Source organism: Hippocampus bargibanti, linkage group LG19 (genome assembly GCF_051943395.1).
Source record: "Hippocampus bargibanti isolate YZ-2025 linkage group LG19, ASM5194339v1, whole genome shotgun sequence".
Lineage (NCBI taxonomy): Eukaryota > Metazoa > Chordata > Actinopteri > Syngnathiformes > Syngnathidae > Hippocampus > Hippocampus bargibanti.
In genome coordinates this window covers 12604156-12630986 of record NC_142752.1, presented here as the reverse complement: position 1 = coordinate 12630986, position 26831 = coordinate 12604156, and the positions used below count along the sequence as shown (strand labels likewise).

At 42.1% G+C, this 26831-nt stretch overlaps 1 protein-coding gene across 2 annotated transcripts in view; it reads left to right on the top strand.

Moving 5' to 3' along the window:
* Positions 1-19570, top strand: part of bach2b (BACH transcriptional regulator 2b) — an 82576-nt gene extending 63006 nt beyond the window's left edge. For both annotated transcript variants that reach the window (XM_089022220.1, XM_089022222.1), the window contains exons 4-5: positions 6464-6670; positions 14864-19570. In XM_089022220.1, coding sequence (XP_088878346.1) covers positions 6464-6670; positions 14864-15349 — 693 coding nt within the window. In that variant the 3' untranslated portion in view covers positions 15350-19570. The remainder of the gene's footprint in view (positions 1-6463; positions 6671-14863) is intronic.
* The last annotated feature ends 7261 nt before the right edge of the window (positions 19571-26831 follow it).

Below are 26831 nucleotides of genomic sequence, written 5' to 3'. Positions count from 1 at the left end.
GACGTAGTGTGAATCTGACTTTCGAAAATTAAGTATGTTACCCGTAATTCTGTATTGGCTGTTTAAAGGACAACCGACACCATTTTTTTGTTTCCTAACTGACATCAGAAAAACATTCTATAGCATCTAGACTACCCGCAGGCTGATATTTTTAGTCAAACGCAAAACACCAATAAAAATGACTGAATGTTGTCCAAAACTGCCACTAATGAGCTCAAAACTGGAGAGATTCAGAAGGTCCCTCCCCCAGTTTGTGACGTCTCGTCAGGATACTCCTTCACAAACTGCGTTACTCCAGAATAAAAAAACAATGGCTTCAGAGAGTTCATATTCGGAAAAAGATCCTTTCTTGTTACTCATCCAGCTATTTAGAATTTAATCACGGGGTCAAGAAAAGCATTCATGTTCGATTCAAAGAAAAGACTGACTGTCGGAATATTAATGTAACGTCCGGTGTTTGTGTTGTGCATGTCACGCCGTGGGGCATTACAATACTTACCAGGTTTGACTGTCATCGATGCGTCCTTTCGGCGACACCAAAGAGCTCGGAACCGTTCTGAAGAATGTAATCATATTTGACTTGGAAGAGCTCCAGTTTACTTATATACGTTCAACAAAATAATTTACGAGATGGATGATCAGCCTCGAGAGGAGTTATCCATCGCTAACTCCGGTTAGCTTCTTGTTCTTTTTGTGTGTTACCGGAATTGGCTATGTCACAAAGATTCACCATCGCGTTATTTATGTAGTTTTCCTTCTAATTTCGTGATCAACACAGTGTTTTCAGACAAAAAAAGTACGCAAAATACATCGTGTATCGCTTTCTCGGTTAGGGGCGTTCCCTCAGCGACGTCATTCCGGCATCGTCGTCAACTCGCAAACAAGACTTCATGAATATTCAGCACAAGTTTTAAGACGTAAAATATAGCTATAGGGACCTTGGCTTACGCACTTAATTGGTTCCCAGACAGAGTGTTTAAGGCGAAAAGTGTGTATCCCAAAAAATAATTTCCCATAGGAAACCATTAAAATGAGAATAATCCGTTCCCAGGTCTCCATAAAATATAATTTTCAACTAAATAAGCATTAAAACTACAAACAATATACCTTATTCTATGTATAATAAAGGTGGTATTGTATTGTAATGAAAGAAATACACTGCACTGTCTAATAAAGTAGTTTTATTTACCCTTGTGATGGTCGTTGATGGCTTGGTGGAATGGGGTGGCAGGTCGGAGGAAATTGCCTTTTGGAAGGAGACACATTCCATTAGGACTGTAATTAAAGAAATAAACTGTACTGTATAATAAAGTTGTTTTATTTACCTGTGTGATGGTCGTTGATGGCTTGATGAAATGGGGTTCAGACTTCTCTTCCTGTGTTACGAAAGTCCGGTTAGACATCTTTTTCCAAAAAAGGCCGGTCTCACCTGCATTAAATACTTAAAGGTAGGCCGGCTGTGACACTGTTCGGTTGTGTGGTTTTATTGCGTAGTGCGTATGCCAAGGTTTAATTTTCATAAATTTAACATTCATAAAACAAAAAGTCCGTAAGGCAAGGTGTTCGTATGCGGTGGAATCTTTGTAAAATGCGCTCAGTCGAAGTCATTTGAAGTGATTTTACAAATTATGGACGCAGCTTGTGTCGGTTGTCGGTGCTGGCTTGATGACGTCCTGATAATGCTGCTTTATAAAGTCTACCTTATTGTCCAACGTAGTGTGCTCTTGCCTCTTGATCCATCGACTGTATGTCTACTTTTAGAAAAATCACACCTGCGCCCAAACAACTGTACGAACGTGCAGGACAGATTTGGATAGAAAAGACAAAAACTGTGCCTCTGATTGGCAGATTAGGGTGTTGGTCCCTCTTTTTAGGAAGGGAGACCAGATGTGTTCCAATGACAGTAGGATCACATGGCTCAACCTCCCTGGTAAAGTCTAGTGCTGGCGAAGAGAGTTTGTGAGTTGAATCTTGGATTCAGGATGAGCAGTGTGGTTATTGTCCCGGGCGTGGAACAGTCGAGTAGCTCTACCAGTCTACACGTGCTTTGTGGACTTGGAAAAGGTGTTTGGCCCTGTCCCTCCCAAAGTTGGATGGGGCTTGCTTCAGGAGCATGGGTGTATCGACCCTTATGTGCCGAAAGTTTGGTTTGGTTTGCTGGCATTAATCAGATTCATTTACAGGAAGTTTGGACAGGGCTGCCCTAAGTCGCCAATTTTGGTCATAACCTTTATGAATCAAATTTCTCGGTGCAGCCAAGGAGCCTATTTGGTTGGCCTTGTATTTTATAACTGCTTTTTGCATATTATGAGGTACTTATGACCTCCCAATCTGAGACCATGGTCATCATTTTAAAAAGGGTGTAATGCCCTATCAAGGTTGGAGATGCGGTGGTTCAACATGTAGAGGATTTCAAGTATCATGTGAGGTAAAAATGGAACCCGACGATCGTATTGGTGCATTATTTTCAGTAATATGGACTTTATATTGGACCGGAGCTAAATGCTCTCAATGTACATGTCAGTCTCTATTCCTACCCTCAACTATGGTGATACGATGTGGATTATGATTAAAAGAACAAGATCCCAATACCAGTGGTCCAAATGATTTTCTCCCACAGGGTGTCTCCAAGCCCTCCTTTAGATACAGGGTGAGAACCTCCATCATATAGAATGAGCTCATAGTCCAATTGCTGCTCCTCCATGTTGAGAGTAACCAGATGCCTCCTGCACACTCATATTGATTGTATTTGCCAGGTCAATTGAGAGTTTTTTGTGCGTTTTTATACCTTCAAAAGCAACAGTGCGGAGCATTGTCTGTAGCGTTTTACCAAACATGAACAAAAACATGACGTGAAACAACCTGAAGAGGAATCTCGATGGAGATCAGACTCGTTGCTTTAGATAGGATGAGAGTGACCACCATATTTCATTGGACTGATTACATGTCAATGAACCAAACCTGGATTGGATGATCGTGAATAATACTTGGTCTGTGCTAATATAAAATACACTCCATACTGGCATTGTCCCAAGTTTAAAAAAAGACTGTAGAAGCTAATCCAAAGGCTGTCCATACAAACCTCCACATGTATGATGGCCTGTCAAAGTAGTTTGTCAGATGAAAACCTCGGGTTGTGTTAGGTTAGGGCAGGGGTGTCCAAAGTCGGTCCTCGAGGGCCGCTGTCCTGCCTGTTTTCCAGCTCTCCCAGGAGCAACACACCTGATTCAAATGATCAGCTCATCAGCCAGCTCTGAAGCAGCATCAAAATGGTCCTGATGATTTGAATCAGGTGAGTTGCTCCTGGGAGAGCTGGAAAACAGGCAGGATGGCGGCCCTCGAGGACCGACTTTGGACACCCCTGGGTTAGGGTATTACAAGCTAAAATTAGCGTTAACAGTTACATTTCAACTTTTAACAATTTTGAACTGAATTAAATATTTACCTTATAGCGCAACATTTTAACCTAACAATTGGCGCGTTCGTTGTGAGAGGGATGACCCAAAACCCGGCAAGTTACTCACAGATAATTTACAGTAAAGTCTCGTTATATCAATATTCTTGGGAGTCAGAAAAATATTGATATAACCGTACTATCGATATATCCGATCCTGCGGCGTACTGCATGAAGCGGGGGCAATAAATGGGGATCTTTAATATGGCACGTAATTTTATCATTGGGTTCATGGATTGCGTATCTAGCATGCTTTTGTACTGTAGTGAAGTGAAAAATAAACACGCATTAAATAAAAACGTCATTTATCATTTTTATAATGCACTCTTGCAATCATGACTCTGAGTATCACTCGACATTGTTGACATTGTACACACGAGAGAAACCACGAGCACCAGCAAGTACAAACATGAAAAATAGTAATTATTGCAAGCGATAAAGATATCTGAATACAACACAATTAAATACATGTATGGAAAACAACAACTGCAATGTTTACATTACTTATGTTATGAAGGAGTTGCTTGTTGGATTGTCCTCCACAGCCACGATTGCCTTGTACGTTGTTCGAATGTCACAATTCTTGTTTCCCCATGGATGAAATTGGTGTCAAACAACTGTATACTGTATAATAAGACTACAGTATTGTCACGTTCTCATCCTCTTTGATCCAGGTCCGAAGTCCAACGCTTCATATGCCCTCTTTATTTTATCCTTACTCTTCAACCACGTTGATAAAGTATTTTGCGGCACGTCGAATTCTTTTGCAATGGAGGATTTGCTTCTTGTTGGATTCTCCTCATCAGCCACGATTGCCTTGTATTTCGTTCCGAGGTCACAATTCTTTCGCTTCGCCATGGTTAAAAATGGTAGAAAGTGGTGTCTGTTACATTGCGCAAGACATGTAAGCTGGTCATGTGACCAAGTCACGTGACCAATGGTGCGACCGATACAGATTTCAATAATGGTGGTACTGTATAGAAGCCCCTAAGCAAATATCGATTCACCTTAAGCTGCTTTTGTATCGATATAAACATAGCAAAATGGCCAGCGGGAGATGAAAAAGGGTAATGGTTTTATCTTGATTGTTCGTCCCTGGTTCATTGCTTCTACGGGCGTTGATGGCAGAGGATGGTTAAATCAGCAGGGAGCCAGGTGTTGGACAGAAAGTTAGTTTAATCTTGAAGACAGCGGAGACATCGCGGTGTCGGCTGATAGGAAGCATGAAGGGAGAGAGAGAGAGCGAACGGACTGGGAGGGCATTTGTATGCCGGACAGTGTGCGACGCAATAGGATGTGACGTAATGTAGATGCGACATCATGTAAAGGAAGGCAGGATATGACGTATCAGGAAGTCCAAAATGTAAACAAAGATTAGAAAGCGATGTTTGAAGATGTTCGTATAGCGAATTACTCCAACAAAGGGCACCGTAGTAACCGGATTATCGTAATAACCATGTATCGTACTAAACGGAACTAACTGTACATAAAAAGACTACAAATTTGCCGGGAAAAGAAAATAGTATCGTAATAAGCAGCATTATCTGTATAGCCCATGTCGATTTAACGAGACTTTACTGTATTCCCAACAATTTGATCTGTACAGAATTCTGGGTCTCAGCTCCCTGAAACAGAAAATATTTGTGTACCCTCAAATCAGTAAGAGAGACGAAAGACAACAACTGAGACTGAGACGGAGAGCCCAGATTTAAATGTGTACCAATGCATATTCAAATTTGGACCACACAAAGAAATCAATTCCCCATTTGGTCCTTCCTGTGATCTGGTTTAACGTCTCTGTTCCCAAGGTATTTCCCGACCTCCAAGCAGGGTGGAAGGTAGATCAAAAGTTGTGTCCTGCCGAGTCAGTGTTTGGTCACTTCCTTTCATCTGCGTTGTCCAGCGTTTGGCCATGTTGTCGTTTCACACTTCCTTTGTGTCTGCCAGCCGGCTCCCCTTCAATCTCCTGGCACCTGAAACATATGTCTCCAACCAACGATACCTTTTTGTTCTGTTATCTATCTTTTACAAACAAAGCAATATTTATACTGATTAAACTTCTTTATCTTGAGCAATGTTTAATATGGCTAAATAAATGTATCAATTTCCTTCAGTTGCCAAAGGTATTGTCTCTGAGCAAGAATATATGGAAATATTTTAATTCTTTCATGACAGGATTGTAAGTGTGCAACTAATGGCTACTGAATAAATACTTGCTGTTAAGTGGCGCCTCAGCCATCACAATTGGGTGCTGCTGGAGAAACAACATACGTTAGCTTGGCTTACTGCAGCACCCGATTGATGAAGATCTCGGCCCTCTGTTCTCTGAGGCCTCAAGCAGCCTCTGCAGGAGAAGTGGTAGTTTATAGCATTTCTAACTGTTCCTTTCTCCCCTTTGCTTGAATTATTTCTTCATGTGCTGTGCTGAAAGGTAGAAGAAAGGAAGAGAGAGAGAGAGAGAGAGAGAGAGAGAGAGAGAGAAAGCTGCAGCTCCTCTTATCCGCTGCCAATTCCTCCTGCTGTCTTCCTCATACTCTCTGCCTCTCCTAGATTTGCTGTCTAAGACAACTAAAATATGGCGTGCATTAATGGAATGTTGCCATCATGTGGTCAATTGGTGTCCTACTCCAAGTACAGTAATAAGCTAGATCTTGTTGTCTCTAGCAAGTGATTCCCAACCAGGGTGTCCATGGCACCCAAGTGTGCCGTGAGATTTCCTAATTCATGCCGGGGGAAATGATTGTTTATTTAAGGCAAGCATGCACAGTCATCATTTGTTTATCAAGATACGTCCCAGTAATTTCTAATAGCGGGTAGAATCATTAAATTAGCGGTGGGCAAACAACAGCTCTTGGGCCAGATTGAGCTTGTTGCTATTTTTATTGCAGTCTGCTGCTTGTCCATTTCCAAATCATGAACGGAATTAATGACAAGCAGCATTTGTTTCTCTCACATATTTATTTAAAATATTATGTCTTTTAACAACAACCTGTTTTGTGAATTTTCCAGGTCAAGCTTCCTTTCCCTGTTGATCAAATCATAAATCTTCCACGGAATGACTTTCAAACATTGGTGAAAATGCACAAATTGACCTCAGAGCAGCTTGAATTCATTCATGATATGAGGCGAAGGAGCAAGAATCGCATCGCTGCCCAACGCTGCCGCAAGAGAAAACTCGACTGCATCATGAATCTTGAGTGTGAGATCAGAAAACTGGTGAGTCCATCTATCTATCTTTGCTGACTCTTTTGTGTTTGAGCAGCTACTCATTTCTCCACACACATTACCATAGATTTTGAATGAAATGTAAAGGCTACAATCTGGCCTTGACTTGCTATGTAGGTGTCGGTTGTCCTTTTAAGAATAATTAACATAAGAGAAAACAACATTTGAATACCCGCACTCTCTCGTTACCACTGTCCTTGAAAGGGTTAAACAGGTTAGCTGGAAGAGGTGGAAATACTATTTCACGGCACTGCACTTAATTTTATTGTCATTCTTGCCACTGCTGCCACACATTCAGAAAGCATAATTCAAGCAACAAATCCCATTTCTTTGTTTCGGTGAGCTAAAAAGTATATGCATGGTGCTGATAGAAATCAAATGACACAATGCACAAATAAATAACTACGTCATAACTTAAAAACCTCCGTCAACACGATGGAATGTCATCATTTGGAAAAGCAAATAACTAAACTAATGCTAACTAATTACAGTAAAGTCTCGTTATATCGATATCGGATATATCGATAGTCACGGTTATATCGATACTATTGCTATGCACGCACAGAGAAAATTACATGCAAACAGGGTCGGATATATCGATAGTCCCGGTTATATCGATATTTTTTCGGACTCCCTTGAATATCGATATAACGAGACTTTACTGTATGTTTCATTATTACAAAAAACAAATATTTCAACAATGGGATACTACGGGAGTGAACATCCACCCCCCGAGTCACACCTCTAGTCTGTATCCAGTGACGTGCGGTGAGGTTCATGGCTGGTGAGGCACTGATGTCATCACAGTCAGATTTACAAACATGAACTCTACAGAGTAGCTTAATCACCATTTGATTGGCAAAAGTTAACATGGTTTGTTTAAAATGGCATGTCAGCATTATTTATATATACAAACTGTAGCATAGGAAAAAATAATTTAAAAAAACGTTAATATTGTGTTACCTTTACTTATAAATGAAGTCCATCTGCCGCTCCTTCTGAAGAAAGGCATCGATATCTTCTTTGTAGAAGCCTTCCTTATCTTTGCTCAGTTTTAAAAGTATCTCTGTCTCAACGGAGATCACTGCCAGTGAAGAAAGTCGTCCTTGATCAGTCCTGTTCCAACTGTATTTTTTCAGTCTTTTCAGTGCTGAGAATGACTGCTCTACTGGTGCTGTAGTAGCTGGAACAGTGAGTACGAGCTAGAGCAACTTTGTCGCCTCAGGAATAGTTTCAATGAGATCCGTCCGGGCCAAAAAGCTGAGAATCTGTCCAGGAGATTTACATCCATCCCTCACCGTTTGTGAGCTATACAGTGTTGGTCTTCCTTTTATTATTATCTCCTGCTTCGATTGAAAGTCCAGTTTAGAAAATTCTTTCAATTTAGATATGTAATCCTCCATTCTGAAAATAAGGACAAGCAACATGAAAAAATGACTGGATGGTTGCACCTAACTTGCTAACTGTTTATTGTCGATTGCTGTCACTAATTCTATTATTCTGCAGCCCAGGAGTCGCAAGAAGAATCTTTAATCACCAGCGCCTGATAAAAATAAAATAAAATAAAAAGTAAAAATTATGTACAGTGACTGTTCATTATATACACCAGCTAAACTGTCGAAATTTAGTTCATATACCAAAAGTGTTTGAACACTTTAATAGCGATATGCAGAGGGACAGCAATGTGGTCTCACTGCAGAGCAAGTCAACATAGTTAGCATAGTCATTGCGCAATCCATGGTGAGGCTCAGCCGGCTGCTGCCTCACCGCTCGTCTCTACTGAGTATTTGAACGGTAAATGTGGAAATTCAGCAATTTTGAAAAAAAAAAAAGAATCCAAAAATAGTGAAGTTAAATGGAAAAGAACTTTAAAGTACAAATCACTAAATAAATATAACAGTTTCATTTATTTTTTCATTTGATATTTCCGTGATGACAGGTGCGGCACGGCCTCACCTGCCTCCCCTGACTGCACGTCACTGTCCGTATCATCTCCAGACATGGAACAACAAGAGGGGAAAAAATGTTTTCTCAATATTTTTTTCAGAATCGGGCCATTAACTATTTCCTTCACCACCCTTGAGTAAATACTTAGTTACTGCCCTTTAAGTAGTCTAAAAAAATCCCATGCACATACAGTGATACCTCAGTTTACGAACTTAATTGGTTCCCAGAAAGTGTGTGTAAGGTGAAAAGTGTGTCTTCCAAACATTAATTTCCCATCAGAAACCATTAAAATTAGAATAATCCGTTTCCAGGTCCCCATAAAACACAATGTTCTACTAAATAAGCCTTAAAACTACACAAAATATACCTCATTTTATGTATTATAAATGGGCTATTGTATTGTAATTAAACAAATAAACTGTACTGAATTGATGTTGTTGCCTCTTGATGTTATCCGATTGAAGTTTCTGTGCTTTCTCTGCGATAATATCCTCACTAACACTCACTGCGACCTGCTTTTCATTAATCCAAATCAACAGAAGTTTTTCAACCTCTTCTATTGCCTGAGACTGTTGCTGAGATAACACGCTAAGTCACACAAACGCACACATCGTTTGTGTTTTTCGATGATCTCCTTCTTCTGCTCGACCGTAATTTTCATTTGAATTCCTCTTCGTCTGAACACTAGCCTGTGGTGGGGTCTTTTTCTGTCCCAAAAAAGCAAAAGAATCCACTCGATAGCAAGCCACGTGCACTCAGAGAAAGGGTGTGTGGAAAAGTAGTCCGGAAGCCACGGTGGCGCTGTTGAGCCGAGCGGTTTGGTGTTCTTCCGACGAAAACTAATAGGACTATTTTATATATGCACATTCTAAACTCCCGAGAATATCGATGTAATTTACTGTATATATATATATATTGGATTGGATTGGATTGGATTGGATTTGCCTTTATTAGTCTCACAGTGGAGAAATTTATATTTCACAGCAGCAAAGTTATGAAAGAAATGAAAGTAGAAAAGCAAAACATAGGAGCTGCTGGAAAGGCAGCCACTCTCGCGGCGCCGTCTTGAAGTCAAAAGAACAAAAAAAAATAAATAACAAATAACATGACAACACAAAGACACAGGGAGACATTCATTCTTAAGCACTTTCTGTACCCTCTTTGTTACATAAAGCAGTTCCAGATGAAAGAGGAGAGGATCAAAGCGTCTCTTCACCAGTGGATCAGGGACATCATGGTGGAATGTGCACTTCGACTACAAGCTAAATGTTTAAAGCAAACACGCAGCTGTAGCATCCATTGACGAAAAGAGATCGTCTCACATCTCCTGTCCCCCATAAATCAGCTTCAATTCCATTCTGCGACAGTTGCATATACGCATCGGCGCTCTGCGCTGACACTCCTTCCTTCTTATCGCGGGCTCCTCAAGCCATGTATCCATCCAGCCGCAGACTGTCCAACAGCACTGACCTTCCACTGAACAAAGCGGGGCTGTGAAGATGCTGCCCATTACAGGCGCAAAAAAACACAATGGCCCCAGAGCTGTCCAGCGATGACAGTCGAATGTCACCGACATTCCTCCCTTTCAAAAAGAGTACTGGCATATTCATGCTGCCGAAAAGGCGCAACCGCTCAGCACAGTCTCCTCCTTGATGAATGTTGTGGTCAAAAATGCTGAAAAACAATCCGTATCCGTTCCACACGACGCACAACAACACAAAGTGACAAAAGAAAACACAAAAACAAGACAAAAACAACAAAAAAATATATATATATATATATATATATATATACAGTAAAGTCTCGTTATATCGATATCCAAGGGAGTCCGAAAAAATATCGATATAACCGGGACTATCGATATATCCGACCCTGTTTACATGTAATTTTCTCCGTGCGTGCATAGAAATAGTATCGATATAACCGGGAATATCGATATATCCGATATCGATATAACGAGACTTCACTGTATATATATATATATACATATATATATATACACAGTAAAGTCTCGCTATATCGATATTCTCGGTGTGTATATATATATATATATATATATATATATATATCGATGGCACGACCGATACAGATTTCGATAATGGTGGTACTGTATAGAAACCCGATTCATCTTAAATATCTTTAAATATCACAGAAACCAATGAGCTGATATACGCTTCAGCATCAGTGATCCTAGAGATGCTTGGCTACAAGAGCAACCGTGAGAGCCACGAGATTCTTTATCCACTATGGAAAAGACGGTTGGAGGCTAAGATCAAGGCGGCTCGGAAACATGTGAGTCAATTGACGGAGACTCAGAGAGGTGTGAATAAAAGGCAAATACCCAAGAGGTACATGCAGATAACCATACCTGAAGCACTCGAAACTGCCAAACAAAGACTCCGGGCCTTGTCCAGTCGTCTAAAGAGAATGAGGCCATAAGAATAAACAGGCTGTTCGCAACACAACCTGCAAAAGTGTACGCTCAGTGGCAGGGTTCTTACAGCAGAGCAGACCCTCCATGGCTGGAAACTGAAAGATACTGGAAAGGCATATGGGAGAAGGAGGTGCTGATGGATGGGACTCACCCAGGATGGCTAACCGAAGGCCGAACAATCCTGATCATGAAGGATTCCTCAAAGGGTGCAGTTCCTTCCAACTCTCGGCCAATAACCTGTCTCTCCACAACATGGAAGCTCATGTCAGGCATCATTGCAGCTAAGATAAGTGGACACATGGATCAATACATGAGCAAAGCACAGAAAGGCATTTGGTAGAGATACAAGAGGTGCCAAACATCAGCTGCTGGTTGACAGAACAGTCGCACAAGACTGCAGGTCCCGACATACCAACCTGTGCACAGCCTGGATTGATGACAAGAAAGCATATGACTCGATGCCACACACATGGATCACTGAATGCTTGGAGTTGTGGAAGGTCAACAGGACTCTGAGAGCCTTCGTTGCAAACTCAATGAGGATGTGGAAAATCACACTTGAAACCAATGGCAAGACACCAACGCAAGTGTCCATCAAATGTGGCATATACCAAGGTGATGCACTCTCCCCACTGCTGTTCTGCATAGTACTGAACCCCCTCAGCCAAATAATCGCCAAGACAGGCTATGGATACCGCCTCAGAAATGGAGCTACGATCAGTCACCTCCTCTCCATGGATGACATGAAGCTGTATGCTAAGAGCGAAAGGGACATAGACTCCCTGATCCCCACAACCAGGATCTACAGCAGTGACATCAGGATGTCATTCGGGCTGGAGAAATGTAGTCGGATGGTGGCTAAGAGGGGCAAGGTAGTCCACACTGAAGGAGTCTCACTCCCTGAAGGAACATTGAAAACAGCTACAAGTACCTCGGTATACCATAGGCCAATGGCAACCTCGAACTTGCAACAAGGAAAGCGGCGACCACCAAATACCTCCAGCGAGTGAGGCAAGTCCTCAGAAGCCAGCTCAATGGCAAGAACAAGACCCGGGCAATAAACAGCTATGCCCCGCCAGTGATCAGATACCCTGCAGGAATAATAAGGTGGCCAAAGGAAGAGATTCAGACCACGGATGTTAAGACCCGAAAACTCTTCACCATGCATGGAGGGTTCCATCCCAAGTCCAGCACCCTGAGACTGTACACAAGCCGTAAGGAAGGAGGCCGGGGACTAGTGAGTGTCAAAGCCACTGTCCCGGATGAAACATCCAAGCTCAATGAATACATCAAAGAGAAGGCTCCAACGGATGATGTACTCAGCGAATGTCTCAGACAATGGGGAACAGTGGATGAGGTGCTAGAAGAGGGACAATCATGGGGGGAAAAGCCCCTACACGGGATGTACCACCGAACCATAACTGAAGTGGCTGATCTCAAGAAGTCCTATCAGTGGCGAGAGAGGGCTGGCCTAAAGGACAGCACAGAGGCACTCCTCCTGGCTGCTCAAGAGCAGGCCTTGAAAACCAGAGCCATAGAGGCACGGATATACCACACCAGGCAAGACCCAAGGTGTAGGTTGTGCAAAGAGGCACCTGAGACAATCCAACACATAACTGCAGGGTGTAAGATGCTGGCAGGGAAAGCCTACATGGAGCACCATAACCAGGTGGCTGGCATAGTCTACCGAAACATCTGTGCGGAGTATGGACTGGAAACCCCAAGGTCAAAATGGGAAACACCTCCCAAGGTAGTAGGGAATGACCGAGAAAAGATCCTGTGGGACTTCCAGATACAGACTGAGTGTGTAGTTTACCTTATAACTTCATGTATTTGTAGTGTGTACACACTCATATCAGTTTTCAGTCTCATATTCCACGCCTTAAGTCACAGCCGATTGGCTCCTTTTGAAATGAGATCATTCCCGCTAATGTATAAATAACATATTTTTGGGGAAGAGCAGCCTCCTTTCGAAATGGTCTCTCTCTCTCTCTCTCTCTCTCTCTCTCTCTCTCTCTCTCTCTCTCTCTCTCTCTCTCTCTCTCTCTCTCTCTCTCTCTGTGCTGTTCCAAGAATAAATAATCTTTCTGTTCATCATTTCGATTACTGCTGATTGACTATTTAGACCAATTCAAGCGAATAACATGAACCAGGAGAAGAACAACAACTTGGATCCAACAAACTGGTCCGCCAGCCATTGTGGCGCTGCGCGTGTTTCCCGAAAACTAGTTCGTATGGCAAGATTATAGTCTCACGAATTTATTGTTCGGAAAGTGAAAAGTTTGTAAGGCGAAAAGTTCGTGAGCTAAAGCGTTCGTAAACCGAGGTATCACTGTATTTCTTACTTCTATGAGGTCCTCTGCTCTACACCACTGCGTCATTCCTCAGATGTGTTGCACTGACTGGAGTGCAGAGGACAAAGCTGTTGCCAGTCTTCTTCCATACATCCAGCGGAAGTTGCTTGTTCGTCTTTTTTAGAATAGTAACCTAATAGCTTTGAACACTGAATATTTTACAAAGAAATTCCTGAGTTGCTCTTTTTCACTTTATAATTATTTTATTTTACAATAGGATTAAATATGGGGTCACTACAATTTTTTTTTTGATTTTCACAAGGATTTACAAGTCACATCATAATTTTTACCTGTGATCGATGCGGGATTCTGATTAAGATAAACCATTTTAAGATTAAAAAGAAAAAAACTGTAACATACAGTAGGGGGGTGCAGCGCATCCTCCACTCATAATAATTTGTGATTGCACCATAAAATCAACACCTTGGTATTTATTCTACCGAGAAATTAAAATGATGTTAAGAAAATAAAATGCTGTTTACAATGTGTTCGTATAATGAATTGCCTTAACACCGCTCACACCACTCTTAAACAGTAACCCAAATAGAATGGGTTCAGGGAAAAAATGGTTATTAAATTGCAGCAGAAACAAGTACAGTGATGCCTCGGTTTACGAACCCCTTGTCTTACGAACTTTTCAGTTTACGAACGTTAAATTTATGAAAATTTTACTTTGGCATACAAACCTTTTTGGGATACACAGTAGCTGCCACAATGAGTGATGTGTCGTTCGCGTTCTCCTAAAATAAAATGGCAGCCGGCTTGTTTTGGTCCTCTATTCCCCGCCCCTAGTCGTCAGTTAAAGCCATGTGATTGGTCAAGAACGCAGCAGTGAGGGGGTGGGGAATTACAGACAGCGAGAGAGTGAAGCCATTCTCCTTAAAAAATGGCTGCCAATATGTTTTTTGTCCTCTATTCTCCCCCCCCCCTGTCGTCGGTTAAAGCCACGTGATTGGTCAAGAATGCAGCAGTGAGGGGAGGTGGTTTAAACATTAAAGAGACAGGCAGACGACACTGAGAGAGTGACAAAATGGATAGAAAAGTGTGAAATTTAGACTACCCATCAATCAGGCTCCACAAATAACCCACACTAGCCATCAGTTCAATTTTTAATGAAAAGACAAGCAAGGGAACCAGCTATTAATGATGTTTCTAGTGTGTCTGCTTGCATCTGTTGCTGTTGTAATATCACAACTTCCAAGATGTACAACCCAGAGCTCCTTGAGACACTTTATGCAAAAAGCTATCCATCCATCGAGCCATCAATGACCATCACAAAGGTAAATAAAACAACTTTATTATATAGTACACTTTTCACCTTACACACTCTGTCTGGGAACCAATGAAGTTCGTAAGCCAAGGTATCACTATACAGCAATTGGTTTGGACATAAATTGTTGTGAACATAAGTTAAGTGTGCATTCTTTTTTCCTTTTGACACAAATCCAGGTGTGCGAAAAGGAGAAGCTGCTTACAGAGCGGAACCAACTCAAGGCTTGTATGGGAGAACTATGGGAGAACTTCTCATGCCTGTCCCAGGAGGTGTGCAGGGATGTCCAGCTCAGCCCCGAACAGGTCCAGTCATTGCACCACTACTGCCCAGCCCTTCGACCCAGCATTTCCACTGCCAGCAATCACGCTGCCTACGATCCCAGGCCGCGTAACAGACCCAATACAGCCAACACGGATCTGACTGTCTCTTTGGACTCAACCGCACCTGAAAGTAACATTGGCGCTTCCCCGGGTCCTTTGGAGATCAACTCGGTCAGAAACGGGGAAGACAAAGATCTGGACAGCCAGTACATTGGCTTGTACGCAGATTCAGGGCTGACTGTGGAACAATACAGTCATCAGACCGTGACAGTTGATTTCTGCCAGGAAATGACAGAAAAATGTACAACTGATGAGCAGCCACGCAAGGACTTGACTAATTAATGGTTTATAGATTTTTTTACATGTTAAATGTTTTTGATTATTATTTAATTTTACACATTTGATAAACCATGTTGATAGGGTTGTTGTGATACCCAGCTTCTGCCAGCATTCGCAAAAAAAAAAGGATTTGTATGTACAGTGATACCTTGGTTTGCAAAGCCCTTGGCTTACGAAGTTTTCGGTTTATGAATGTTAAGTTTATGAAAATTTTACCTTGGCATTCGAACTTTTTTCGTACACAGAGCTGCCTCAATGAGTGATGTGTCATTCTCGAACAAGCCCGTTCTTCTAACAACAAAATGGCAGCCGCCTGTTTTTGTCCTCTATTCCCTGCCCCAGTCTTCGGTTAAAGCCACGTGATTGGTCAAGAGCGCATCAGTGAGGGGGGGGGGGTTTAAACAAGAAGAGACAGGCAGGCGACAGTGAGAGCGTCTCAACTTTGATAATTCAAATGCAGAGTGTAGACTGCTTGTTAAAATTCCCATCAATCAGGCTCCACAAACAACCCACACAAGCCATCTGTACACTTGATGCAAAAATCTATCAACCAGCTAAACAGAACACAATTGATGAGGAACTAGATAAAATTATCACAGAGAAAGCATCTACAAGGGATCATTCATCAAGATGGTGAAATAAGAAGGCTGCATTCCTCATCAAGTGTTTAATACTGATGAAACCAGCCACTCCATTCCTTCAAGCCATCACCATCACCACGACCATCACAAAGGTAAATAAAACAACTTTATTTCACAGTACAGTTCATTTCTTTAATTATAATACCGTAGCACATTTATTATACATAAAATAATGTACATTTTGTGTAGTTTTAAGGCTTAGAAAAATAGAAAGTAGAAATTTAGTTTTATGGGGACCTGGGAACGGATTATTCTCATTTTCATGGTTTCCTATGGGAAATTAATTTTTTGGGCATACACACTTTTCGCCTTACACACTGTCTGTCACCAATTAAGTTCGTCAGCCAAGGTATCACTGTATTTATGTTTTTGTGATTTCCTTTTTTTTCGTGAACAGTCAACACTAATGTTCTCTTAAGAGCAGAATTACTGTTCGCAAAGGATTCTCTTAGGGAATGTAAGATGTTCTCATTAAATCCGTACAACGGTGCTATCTATGGCCCTGGCAGCAGCTTGGAGAGTCAGGGTGGCTTCATGATTTGGTGTGTCACCCATAACACAAAGAGAAACCTCAGTGGACACACACAAAAAAACATTTCTGTTTTTAGGAGTTTATCAGCAGATCATTGCCTTTTTGGCATGTTTCCTCCTGTCTTTCTGCAACTCTGGCTCCATCGGTATCTCTACCTCTCTCTGACTCTGTTTCATGTGCATCTACTCTCGCTTTTTGCTATAAGAGAGCCTTTTCATCTACAGCGATTCAAAACTCAGGAAAAAAAGCAACAGAAAAAAACAACCTCTGAATGTTCAACATAACTCATGCAAGATAAGGAGACAGATTTTGTACATGCAGAAGTTCTCATGCAATTAGATTGTAAGATGTTGATGCAAAAAAATGTCTTGTGATTCTCTACAGGCTGTAAACTGATCACATTCCCTATTTTGCCTTCTTGAGCATTCAATGTTTTTTGTTTTTATTTTTATTTTTTTTGGCAGATAGGCCATTTCTGTCTCTAACCAGCACTACCCATTCATTGTTTGGGCATTGATTCAGTGCTTGTTTGACAAAATGTATATAGTGTGAGCATGATGACTGTTTTGTCAGATACAGGTTGAGATGTCCAGCCCACCAAAAATACTGAAGCATCTTAATGCTGCAGATTTTTTTTAACTTTTGTCATTTCATATACAAGTAACATCCCACTTACGACCAGCTCGACTTACGACCACCCATACTTATAACCATGACCTCCAGGCCCTATTTAAAAAAAATAATAATTCTATGCCTGGCACCGCAATGCGCTAGCGGGCCGGCGACACGTAGGATAATTTTGGCCAGGCAGCTAGCATCTCACTCTCGTGATGGCACCAGAGGGGGGAGTTTGCATGTCATTTAGCCTCCGAGTCTCTATTCAACATTTTGAATGGATTTCGACTTATGACCATTTCGACTTACAACCGTTTGGTCAGAACAGAACTCGGTCATAAGTCGGATGTTACCTGTACAGTGGTACCTCTACTTACGAAGGTCTCTACATATGTAAATTTGAAGTTTGAAAACGTCCCGACAGGAAAATATTATCTCTTGTTAAAAAGATATTTCAAACCACGAAATGTAGAAATACAGTTCAGGCTGCTAATCACAGCTCAGAATTTTCTTAATGCAACATATTTATAGCTGCTCTGCCATTGGCTACTACCGAGCATTATCCTGGCATTTCATTGGCTAACATAATAATATAATAATACATTTAATTCTGAAGCGCCTTTCATAACCCTCAAGGACACTTTACAGTCACATAATACATTTTCGGTTGAGCTGTGGCAGCCAGAAGCACCATCACTTCACACAAAAGTGAAGGGACTTTACGTTTGTGTTGTATTTGTTTATGTGAGTAGATAGATAGATGGAAAGGTAGATCATTCGCCAGCCCATCGGGCCACAAGGTGTTCCAATAGTTTAATGTCAAGAAAACTACAGTACAAAGGACAAGAAAAATGATTTTAAAAGTTAAATGATCCTTTTTTTTCTTATTTTTTGACATTGTGCACGTTTTTTTTATCGTGCAATAATCTAATTGTAGCGTATTATATATGTTGATGCATTTGTCAGCATTAGGTAACATTCAAATTTGAGGTAACATTCAAATCAACTAGGCCATTTTCATGACAAGCGTCTCAACTTCAGAAATAGTTTAGAAATTTCTACCAGAACCGATTTTTATTTCGTAAGTAGCGGTAACACTGTAGTTGAACCCCCACCACGACCCGCACATACACACACACACACGCTCACACACGCACACACACACACACACACACACACACACACACACACACACACACACACACACACACACACACACACACACATGGCTCGTGCTCTTCATTCTCAGGAAGCCATCTTAACAGTCATGCATACGGATGGATAGACGCATTTTGTGGCACAAACGCATCCAAAATCTAAGTTTTCATATGTCCATACGCACGCACACACGCACACGGCCGCACACACACCCCCCCATGCACACACGCACAATCTGCGTCAAATCAGCTCTTCCCGTTGACCTCTGTAGTTCAAATGAATACGTTTTTGAGGAAAGCTGTTTTTGTAATTACAACAGATCTTTTTTTTTCTAAACAGTATTTAAAAAAAACACTTGCATTTAATTCGGTTGGTGTGATTTGTCAGTTTTTGTTTTGTTTTTTGTGTAATTAACATTTTTCTTGAATGCATGAAGGAAGTATCCGGGCCACACAATCAATATGAAATGAATACAGTTGTATGCAGAGGTGAACAATGTAGTATTACAAGATAAAAGCTTGACTGTTATCAGATCCAACATACAGTATTATCCTCTTTTAACCCCGTGACGGACAGCGGACACTACAGTGGACAGCTGGTGTTGGCAGGTTGCAGAGTGCAAAAGGACAGAAAGAGCTAAGTTGACTGAGTCTATTAGTTATCTATTTGCTACCTATTAGATAACTGGCTGGCTAGCTATCTATCTGGCTGGCTATCTATTAGTTATATAGGTAGCTGTCTATCTATTGGCTATCTATTTGCTACCTATTAGCTAACTGACCAGCTCGCTGGCTATCTGGCTGGTATATCTATTAGTTATATGTATAGCTAGCTGTCTAGCTGGCCATCTATTAGCTAGCTAGCTTTCTATCTTTACTTCCGGGTTGAGAGAACGCTGGCGCATGTGGCTACCGCTGCTCACCCACAGAAAAACTTCTGTGACTGTAAAGTGACCTTGAGAGTTTTGAAAGGCGCTTAGAAATCAAATGTATTATTATTATTATTATTTGTTAGGATTGTATGATCATCAGTCTTTAATTAATTACAACCCAAGTCTCTAAAATGTATGCCCCACAACACTCACCCAAAGAAAAAAAACATTTCATAATTCTATTCATATTGAGATTCAATTTATGACTGTGTGGCCCGAATACTTGTTCATATGAATGGAATAAACATCCACTGACAATGCATGTTCACATTTCACTGATGGTTAAGTTTTATTTGATAGCCATAAAAAGGATGGAGGGCACTTAAATAGACATCTGTCAAACCTCATTCCCATTGTTGTTATTATTATTATTATTATTATTATTATTATTATTATTATTATTATTATTATTATTATTATTATTATTAAGAATTGAATCAAGGTTTTCTCAAAAAAGAAAAAAGCTTATGTGTCGGTGGTGGCCTTTATTGTGCAGAGACTTTAGCATTGTACTTTGATATGCGTACATTCTGACTCTTGCTGAAACCTACTTACTGGGTTGAGCATATCTGCCTCCCAAGTTTCCTTTGGAGCATCTTATCTTTAAAGTGACTCCAGAACAATTTTGTGTTTGTGAACATGCCAGTTTCTTTTAAATATCAATTTCATCCAGATAATAGCAGTTGGACTACCATAGAAATCTAGTGGGAAAAATATATACAGGTAACATCCGAGTTACGACTGGCGCGAGTTACGACGACCGCCAGACCCCGTTTTTTTAATTCTTCGCCTGCACCGCAACGCGTACTATAATTTTGGCCAGCAAGCATGTCACACACTTGCACAGCAATGCGTGACTACACCCAATACCGTAGTTATGCAGTAATACAGTAGTTTATACAGTATACAATAGTTATACAGTGCAGATACCGTCTCGGCAAACTTTTCTGTGTAGTACTGTACATAGATTTTCCTTCGGCGTCCGACTAAGTCCGAGAATGTGTGTTGGGCGACCTCTTCAGGCCGTTAGCAGGTAGGGCAGGGTAAGTCTAACATTTATAAATGAACTGTAAAGTAAACAGTTTTGTATATGTTACAGGTACAGTTATGCAGTAATAAAAATCGATAATACGAAATATAAAATGATAAAAATGACACTAAAAGTTATAAAATTAATGAATGAACTGGAAACAGTTTGGTATATAATAGTATTTAATAGAAAATGTTGCTTAAAAACAACTGATTGACATACTATCCTGTATGTCAACCTTTTGAATGGATTTCAACTTACGACCGTCTTCTTGGAACGGAACCCGGTCGTAACTCGGATGTTACCTGTATATATATATATATATATATATATACTTATATATATATATATATATATATATATATATATATATATATATATATATATATATATATATATATATACTTATATATATAAGTATACTTATCATAGTTTGGCATGAGGATGAGGGCATTGGATATGTTCGTTGAATAATGATGAATACCCAATGACCTATGATTGTATTATTTTGACATAATACCCATGAAAATCCAAGGTTATCTTACATAAAATGTTTTATATACCTCACGGAAAAGGATTGCAACAAAATTGTCAGCTTGGAAAATATTATGCCCGTATGAATATCATTTTCCTTCTTTTGGGGCTTTGGATTGTGTCTCATTTCCACCTGGCATTGTGTAGCATTACTGGTTAGGATGTGTTCAATGTTTGTTCAGTTGCATATGAGCACATGAAATTTTTCTAAAATCTCAACATTATTCAGAACATGACAATTTGACATTTTGGTACAAAATTTAGTAATGATCATGGGAGTTGACGCACTTTGATTTCGCGCGGCCATATGAAATGATGTGACGGCCAGGTCTGGCCCCCAGGCCTTTAAAGGACGACAGACGCCACCGGACAAGTTGTGTCCATAATTTGTAAAATCACTTCAAATGACTTCTACTGAGCGTATTTTACAAAGAGTCCACAGCATACAGCTATATTTTACGTTTTAAGACTCACGCTGAACATTCAGTAAGTCTTGTTTTCAAGTTGATGACGATGCCTGACGTGATGTCACGTCTGGAACACCTCTGACCGGAAAAGCGACACGCAATGCATTTTGGGACTTTGTTTGGTCTGAAAACTTTGTGTTGATCCGTGTTGACGGCGAAATTAGAAGGAAAACACATAAATAATGCGATGGTGAATCGTTGTGTGTTGAAGCAAGACTACTGTTTAATACTAGTTGACACAAATTCCCAGCAGACAAATCAGCCCATTTCCAACGGCGCTTGTGCGCCATCTTGTGCATTTCCTGAGCGCTACATTGGAGTCCAGACGCCTCAAAATTAGACGGAAGGACTTCTTTAATTGATTGCAAACATTGATGCTTTCGTCTTCATAACTATTTGGATCATATTCATAACTGGATGAGTAACAAGAAAGCATCTTCTCCGAATCTGAATTGATTGTTTTGATTGTTCGGTTCATAATCACTCTATCATGATCCTCGCGCAACGCAAGACGTCCTGGCGTGACGTCACTAACAAGGGTGCGGGATCTTCTGAAACTTGCCATCCCAAGGTCATTTTGAAGTAGTTTTGGGACACTTTAACTCATTTTGGTTGGTGTTTTGCATTTGACTAAAATAGCAGCCTGCGTGTTTTGAGTATTTTAGATGCTCTAAAACGTTTTTCTGTTGTCAGGAAACAAAAAAAATTGTGTCGGTTGTCCTTTAAGTTTGACATTAGACATGGTCAGGGCTTTGTGGACCATTCAATTTTTTCCACACTAAATTGACTTAATGTCCCCTACATGGGCCTTCTTGCTTCCATCTAATCCTGAAACAGAAAATGACTGTCAGCAAATTGTTCCAATGAAGCTGAAAGTTCAAAATTTTTCGAATTCATCCTCAACTCTCACTAATTTGGTCTTCAGTGTACATTCTGTCACGTGTGTTTGCTTAATAAGTCCGAAATAAATAAATAAATAAATAAATAAATACATACATACATAAATAAAAGCTCAATCATACACACTCGAATCCCTGGCCCAAATGACATTTGTACAAAATTTCATTGCTTATAATTTTTAATCAACAACCATAACACATATTTTCCAATATTTTTTAAAGATTGACTGCTCAGATTTAGACTTTTACTGTCTATTTTCCAAGTATTTTAGGAAACTATCAGAGAAAAAAATCCCAAGTCTTCTCGTCCGTTAATGATTTCAGAATTCTTGAGGCCACACCCTCAGACTACAACAAACAAAACTTTTCATCAATTAGTTAACACACTGAATCTGCTGTGGCGCCGCCTCAGATCACTGCAACTTCTGATTCTGCAATGCATCTTGGGGTTCTGCAGTCTCCAGTCAGGATTTTTTTTTTGCTCTTCATGACATGACTGTCTTTTGATTTCTACAAACTGGAAAAGGAAAGGTGAAAAGACAAAATTGATGATTGTGGTAATTGCCTTAGAGGTGAATGGCAATCATTCCAATATTTTGTTGTTGTTAATAGAGTAAAGTAATTTGATAGCACTTCACAATGACAGAGAATTGTCTTTTTTTGCTTTCTGGGTTTTTTGGGATCTGGTTCCTCAAAATGTTTTTTTAATCGTGGTGGCACTGGTGTTTAACACAGAAGCTTTTTTTGGCAGGTTTATCCAAGCTCCATTTATGATGTCCTCGGTCCACAGGCAAATATGACAGACCATATTGGCATTTCTCATGGCTTATCCACTCCAAAGGCAAAACACACAAAACCAATTATGTTTTTTATTTTTACATATGCCTCAAAATTATGAAAAAAACGTGTGGATCGGCTGTGAATATTAAGTACACAAATGTTTACACGAATTGTTGTCAACAATGACAACCATTTTTTTTGCCATATAAACTTTTGCATGATTAGATGTTTTTTTTGCCGATTTTATGATGTGAAGAGACAAACAATGGATTTTCTTACCTTCTATTCATAGGGTGGGTCTGCGTGGTTTGCAAGGTGGCTTCCTCTGATATACAGTATGCATGCCGTAGAACTTGCATTGTTCACATCCAAGTGAACTGAGTGTATGCGGGGCCGTGGCTCCAACCCAAAGTCGCCAGTGCAACTTTTTCACACTGATCTACCTGTGAAATGACTCATACCTCTCATACCTTTTGTCATTGACTATTTTAAACTATTTAAAAAAAGACAAATCGCATCAGGTGTTTTTTCTACATGGTTATTACTCACATTCATTTGAATGTTGTTCACGAACATGTTTTTTTGTGCATCATTTCATGTAATAACTTGTAGTTTATATGGTTTTCATTTGGATAGTTTGTCCTCTTATCCATTTTTAAAAAATGCTGAAATGGGCTTACTCTCGACAAGTATTGGATTTTTTTTGTGCTAAATTCTGTCAGAATTTGCTGTAAATATATGGTAAAAACCTCTTCAATTTATTTTAATTGGCAGTGTCATATAAGTTACAGTACTGTACCTTTTTGTCTGTATACCATTTCGCTTGAGGAAAATAAACATGTGTATCACTGCTGTTTTTACTTCACACGTGTCCATCATTAACTAAAGTTTTAAATCAAGGTATTTTTTGGGGGGGAAACATAAGCAAGAATAAATGAGGATGCTCCTTGAATTAATTTTGGACTTGATTCTCTCTATTTTGAAGACAAGCAAATATATTATTCCATTTTATTTCAGTGTCAAACTCATGACAAAAAGTTCGCGGACACCAGGGCAGACAACCCTGAAAAGTTGTCTGCCCGGCCATAATGTTGACTGCCCGCCCTATTTTTCACAGCTTGAAACACAATAAGCACAAAAAAACATTGTTGCAAAGTATAAAGGATTTTTTTTTAATTGTGTACTAACCACAAATGCTCCCTTGCTTAATTTATGGTAAATATCCCTTGCTGATGATTTTTCTCCAGTTGTCGTTTGTCCATACACTGTTCGTCATTGTCATGAGCCAGTTGACAGCGGGGCGGGGCCTCCGTTCCCGCCGCTCGCCAGCTGTTGTCAATTCCCTCCTCATTAACTGTGGACATTTAAACCCGACGCTGGCATCCACCCAGCGTCGGAAGATACTTCGCCTTATGCCAAGCTAGTACGTGGAACTTGTTACCAGTACATTATTTGCTTCGCCCGAGGAATGATTTTAGCCACGAACGCGTTTGTTGTTTGCACCGCGTCGTAGGTTGTTTTGCACCCCCGTGTGCCACTTTATTTTCTTGGTTAGTGTGGTTGGGTGGATTGCCGCCACTCACCCACTAACATTGTCAGTTGTCATTTTGAGTTTGTTTCACGAGTTTTTACCGGGTCCGCGTATTTTCGGACCCGCGCTTTATGTTAATAAATCCTTTGCCGGTACCCACGCCTCTGTCCTGCTCTACGATCCACCGCCTATACCACACGTTCCTGCTCGCCAGCTGCCACTGTCGCCGCCGGAACGTGACAGAATCTTCCGACCAACATGGATCCTGCGGACAGTAACCGAATCTTCTCCGTCCTCGCTCAGCAGGCGGAGCAGCTCGGCCAAGTGGTGCCCGCCATCGCGGAGATCCGCCGCGACATCACCCGGTTAGCCCAACGGGTAGATAGACTTGAGGCCAGCGGCGCCTTCGTCGCGGGGGCCGTCCCTCCCCAAACTTTGAGCCGCGAACCCAACATCCCACATCCCGCCCGTTACGGAGGGGAGCCCGGGCGCTGCGCGCAATTCGTGCTGCAGTGCTCCATAGTTTTCGACCAGCAACCCTCCGTATACACCACGGACGCGGCCAAAGTGGCTTACGTCACCAGCCTGCTTGCCGGACCCGCAGCCGCTTGGGCGTTGGCCGTCTGGGAATCTCGGCCGGAGCTCCGAGCCTCCTTCCCGGACTTCGTCGCCGAGTTACGGCAGGTTTTCCATCTCCCGGTGAGTGGGCAGGCAGCGGAGTCCCAGCTGTGGATCTGCCAGCAGGGTAGCCGATCGGCGGCGGAGTATTCCGTCGCCTTCCGCGTCCTGGCTGCCGCCAGCGGGTACGACGACCGTGCGCTGCGAGGGATGTTTCGGCGCGGGCTCAGCGCGGCGTTGAAAGACGAGCTGGCTACCCGCGACGAGTGCTCCAGCCTTCGCGAGCTGATCTCCCTCACGCTGCAGCTGGACAACCGGATGCGAGACAGGGCCCGGGAGCGGGCTGCCCAGGCTAATCTCGAGCCGCCAGCAGGGACCCGAGGGGGTGCCCGGACCTTTCCGCGTGGGGGGCACGCGGCCGTGGAGCCGATGGAGATGGGGGTCGAAAGGGCCGTTGAGCGGGCGCCGGAGCGACGCAACACCGGCCCGGCATGCCAGCTCTGCGGCAAGTTGGGTCATCGAGCCCCGGACTGTCCCAGTTGGGGGCTTCCCGGAAAGACCCCCAGTGACTGTAAGTTACCCCGTCCACACAAGCAACGGGTTCCCTTAAGGTCCGCGGGGGGGTTCACGTCGCGGAGACTGGAGCTGGATGCCGTTATACACGGTCCCACCAGGACAATGTCCGTTCGGGCCTTAGTGGACTCGGGGGCCGACGGCTGTTTTATAGACCCGCGCGTCGTGTCGGCGTTGGGGTGTCGGGTTGTTCAGCTGGGGGCGAGTCGGAGCATACTCGATCTCGACGGTCGGTTACTCGCCGAGGTTACGCAAGAAACCGTGCCGCTTCGACTCGTACTCTCGGGCAATCACATGGAAAACCGGCGGTTTTTCGTGATGCGTTCACGCTCGGTTCCCATCGTGCTCGGGTTACCTTGGCTGGGGACCCACAATCCGGCCATTTCGTGGGACGGACCTACCATTCAGGGGTGGAGCCCCCTCTGCTACGCTCACTGCCTCCGGTCGGCCGCGGGTGGGCCGGCACCATCTCACAGCTACCCTAGGGAGGAGATTAGCCTAGAGGGGGTGCCGCCCTGTTACCACGACTTACGACAGGCGTTCAGCAAGGACCGCGCCCTGTCGTTACCACCGCACCGTCCCTATGATTGCGCCATTGACATTCAGCCCAACGCTCCGTTTCCCAGTTCTCGTCTGTACAACGTTTCCCAACCCGAACAACAGGCTCTCCGGGACTACATTGACTCTTCGCTCGCGGCCGGGCTCATTCGGCCATCACGGTCACCTCTGGGAGCGGGGTTCTTTTTTATCACTAAAAAGGATAAATCGTTGCGTCCGTGCGTGGACTATCGGGGACTCAACGAAATAACTATAAAGAACAAATACCCGCTCCCACTGATTGACTCCGCCTTCGCGTCCCTCCAGGCCGCGACCATCTTCACTAGACTGGACCTCCGGAGCGCTTATCATCTTGTTCGGGTCAAAGAGGGGGATGAATGGAAGACCGCATTTAAGACACCTCTGGGACACTTCGAGTACTTGGTGATGCCGTTTGGTCTCACCAATGCACCCGCTGTGTTCCAGAACCTTATTAATGATGTCTTGAGGGATTTTCTGAATATTTTCTGTTTTGTGTATTTGGACGACATTTTAATTTTTTCAGAGTCCCTTGAGGCACATCGCCAGCACGTCCGGCTAGTTCTGCAGCGGCTGCTGCAGAATCGACTATACGTCAAA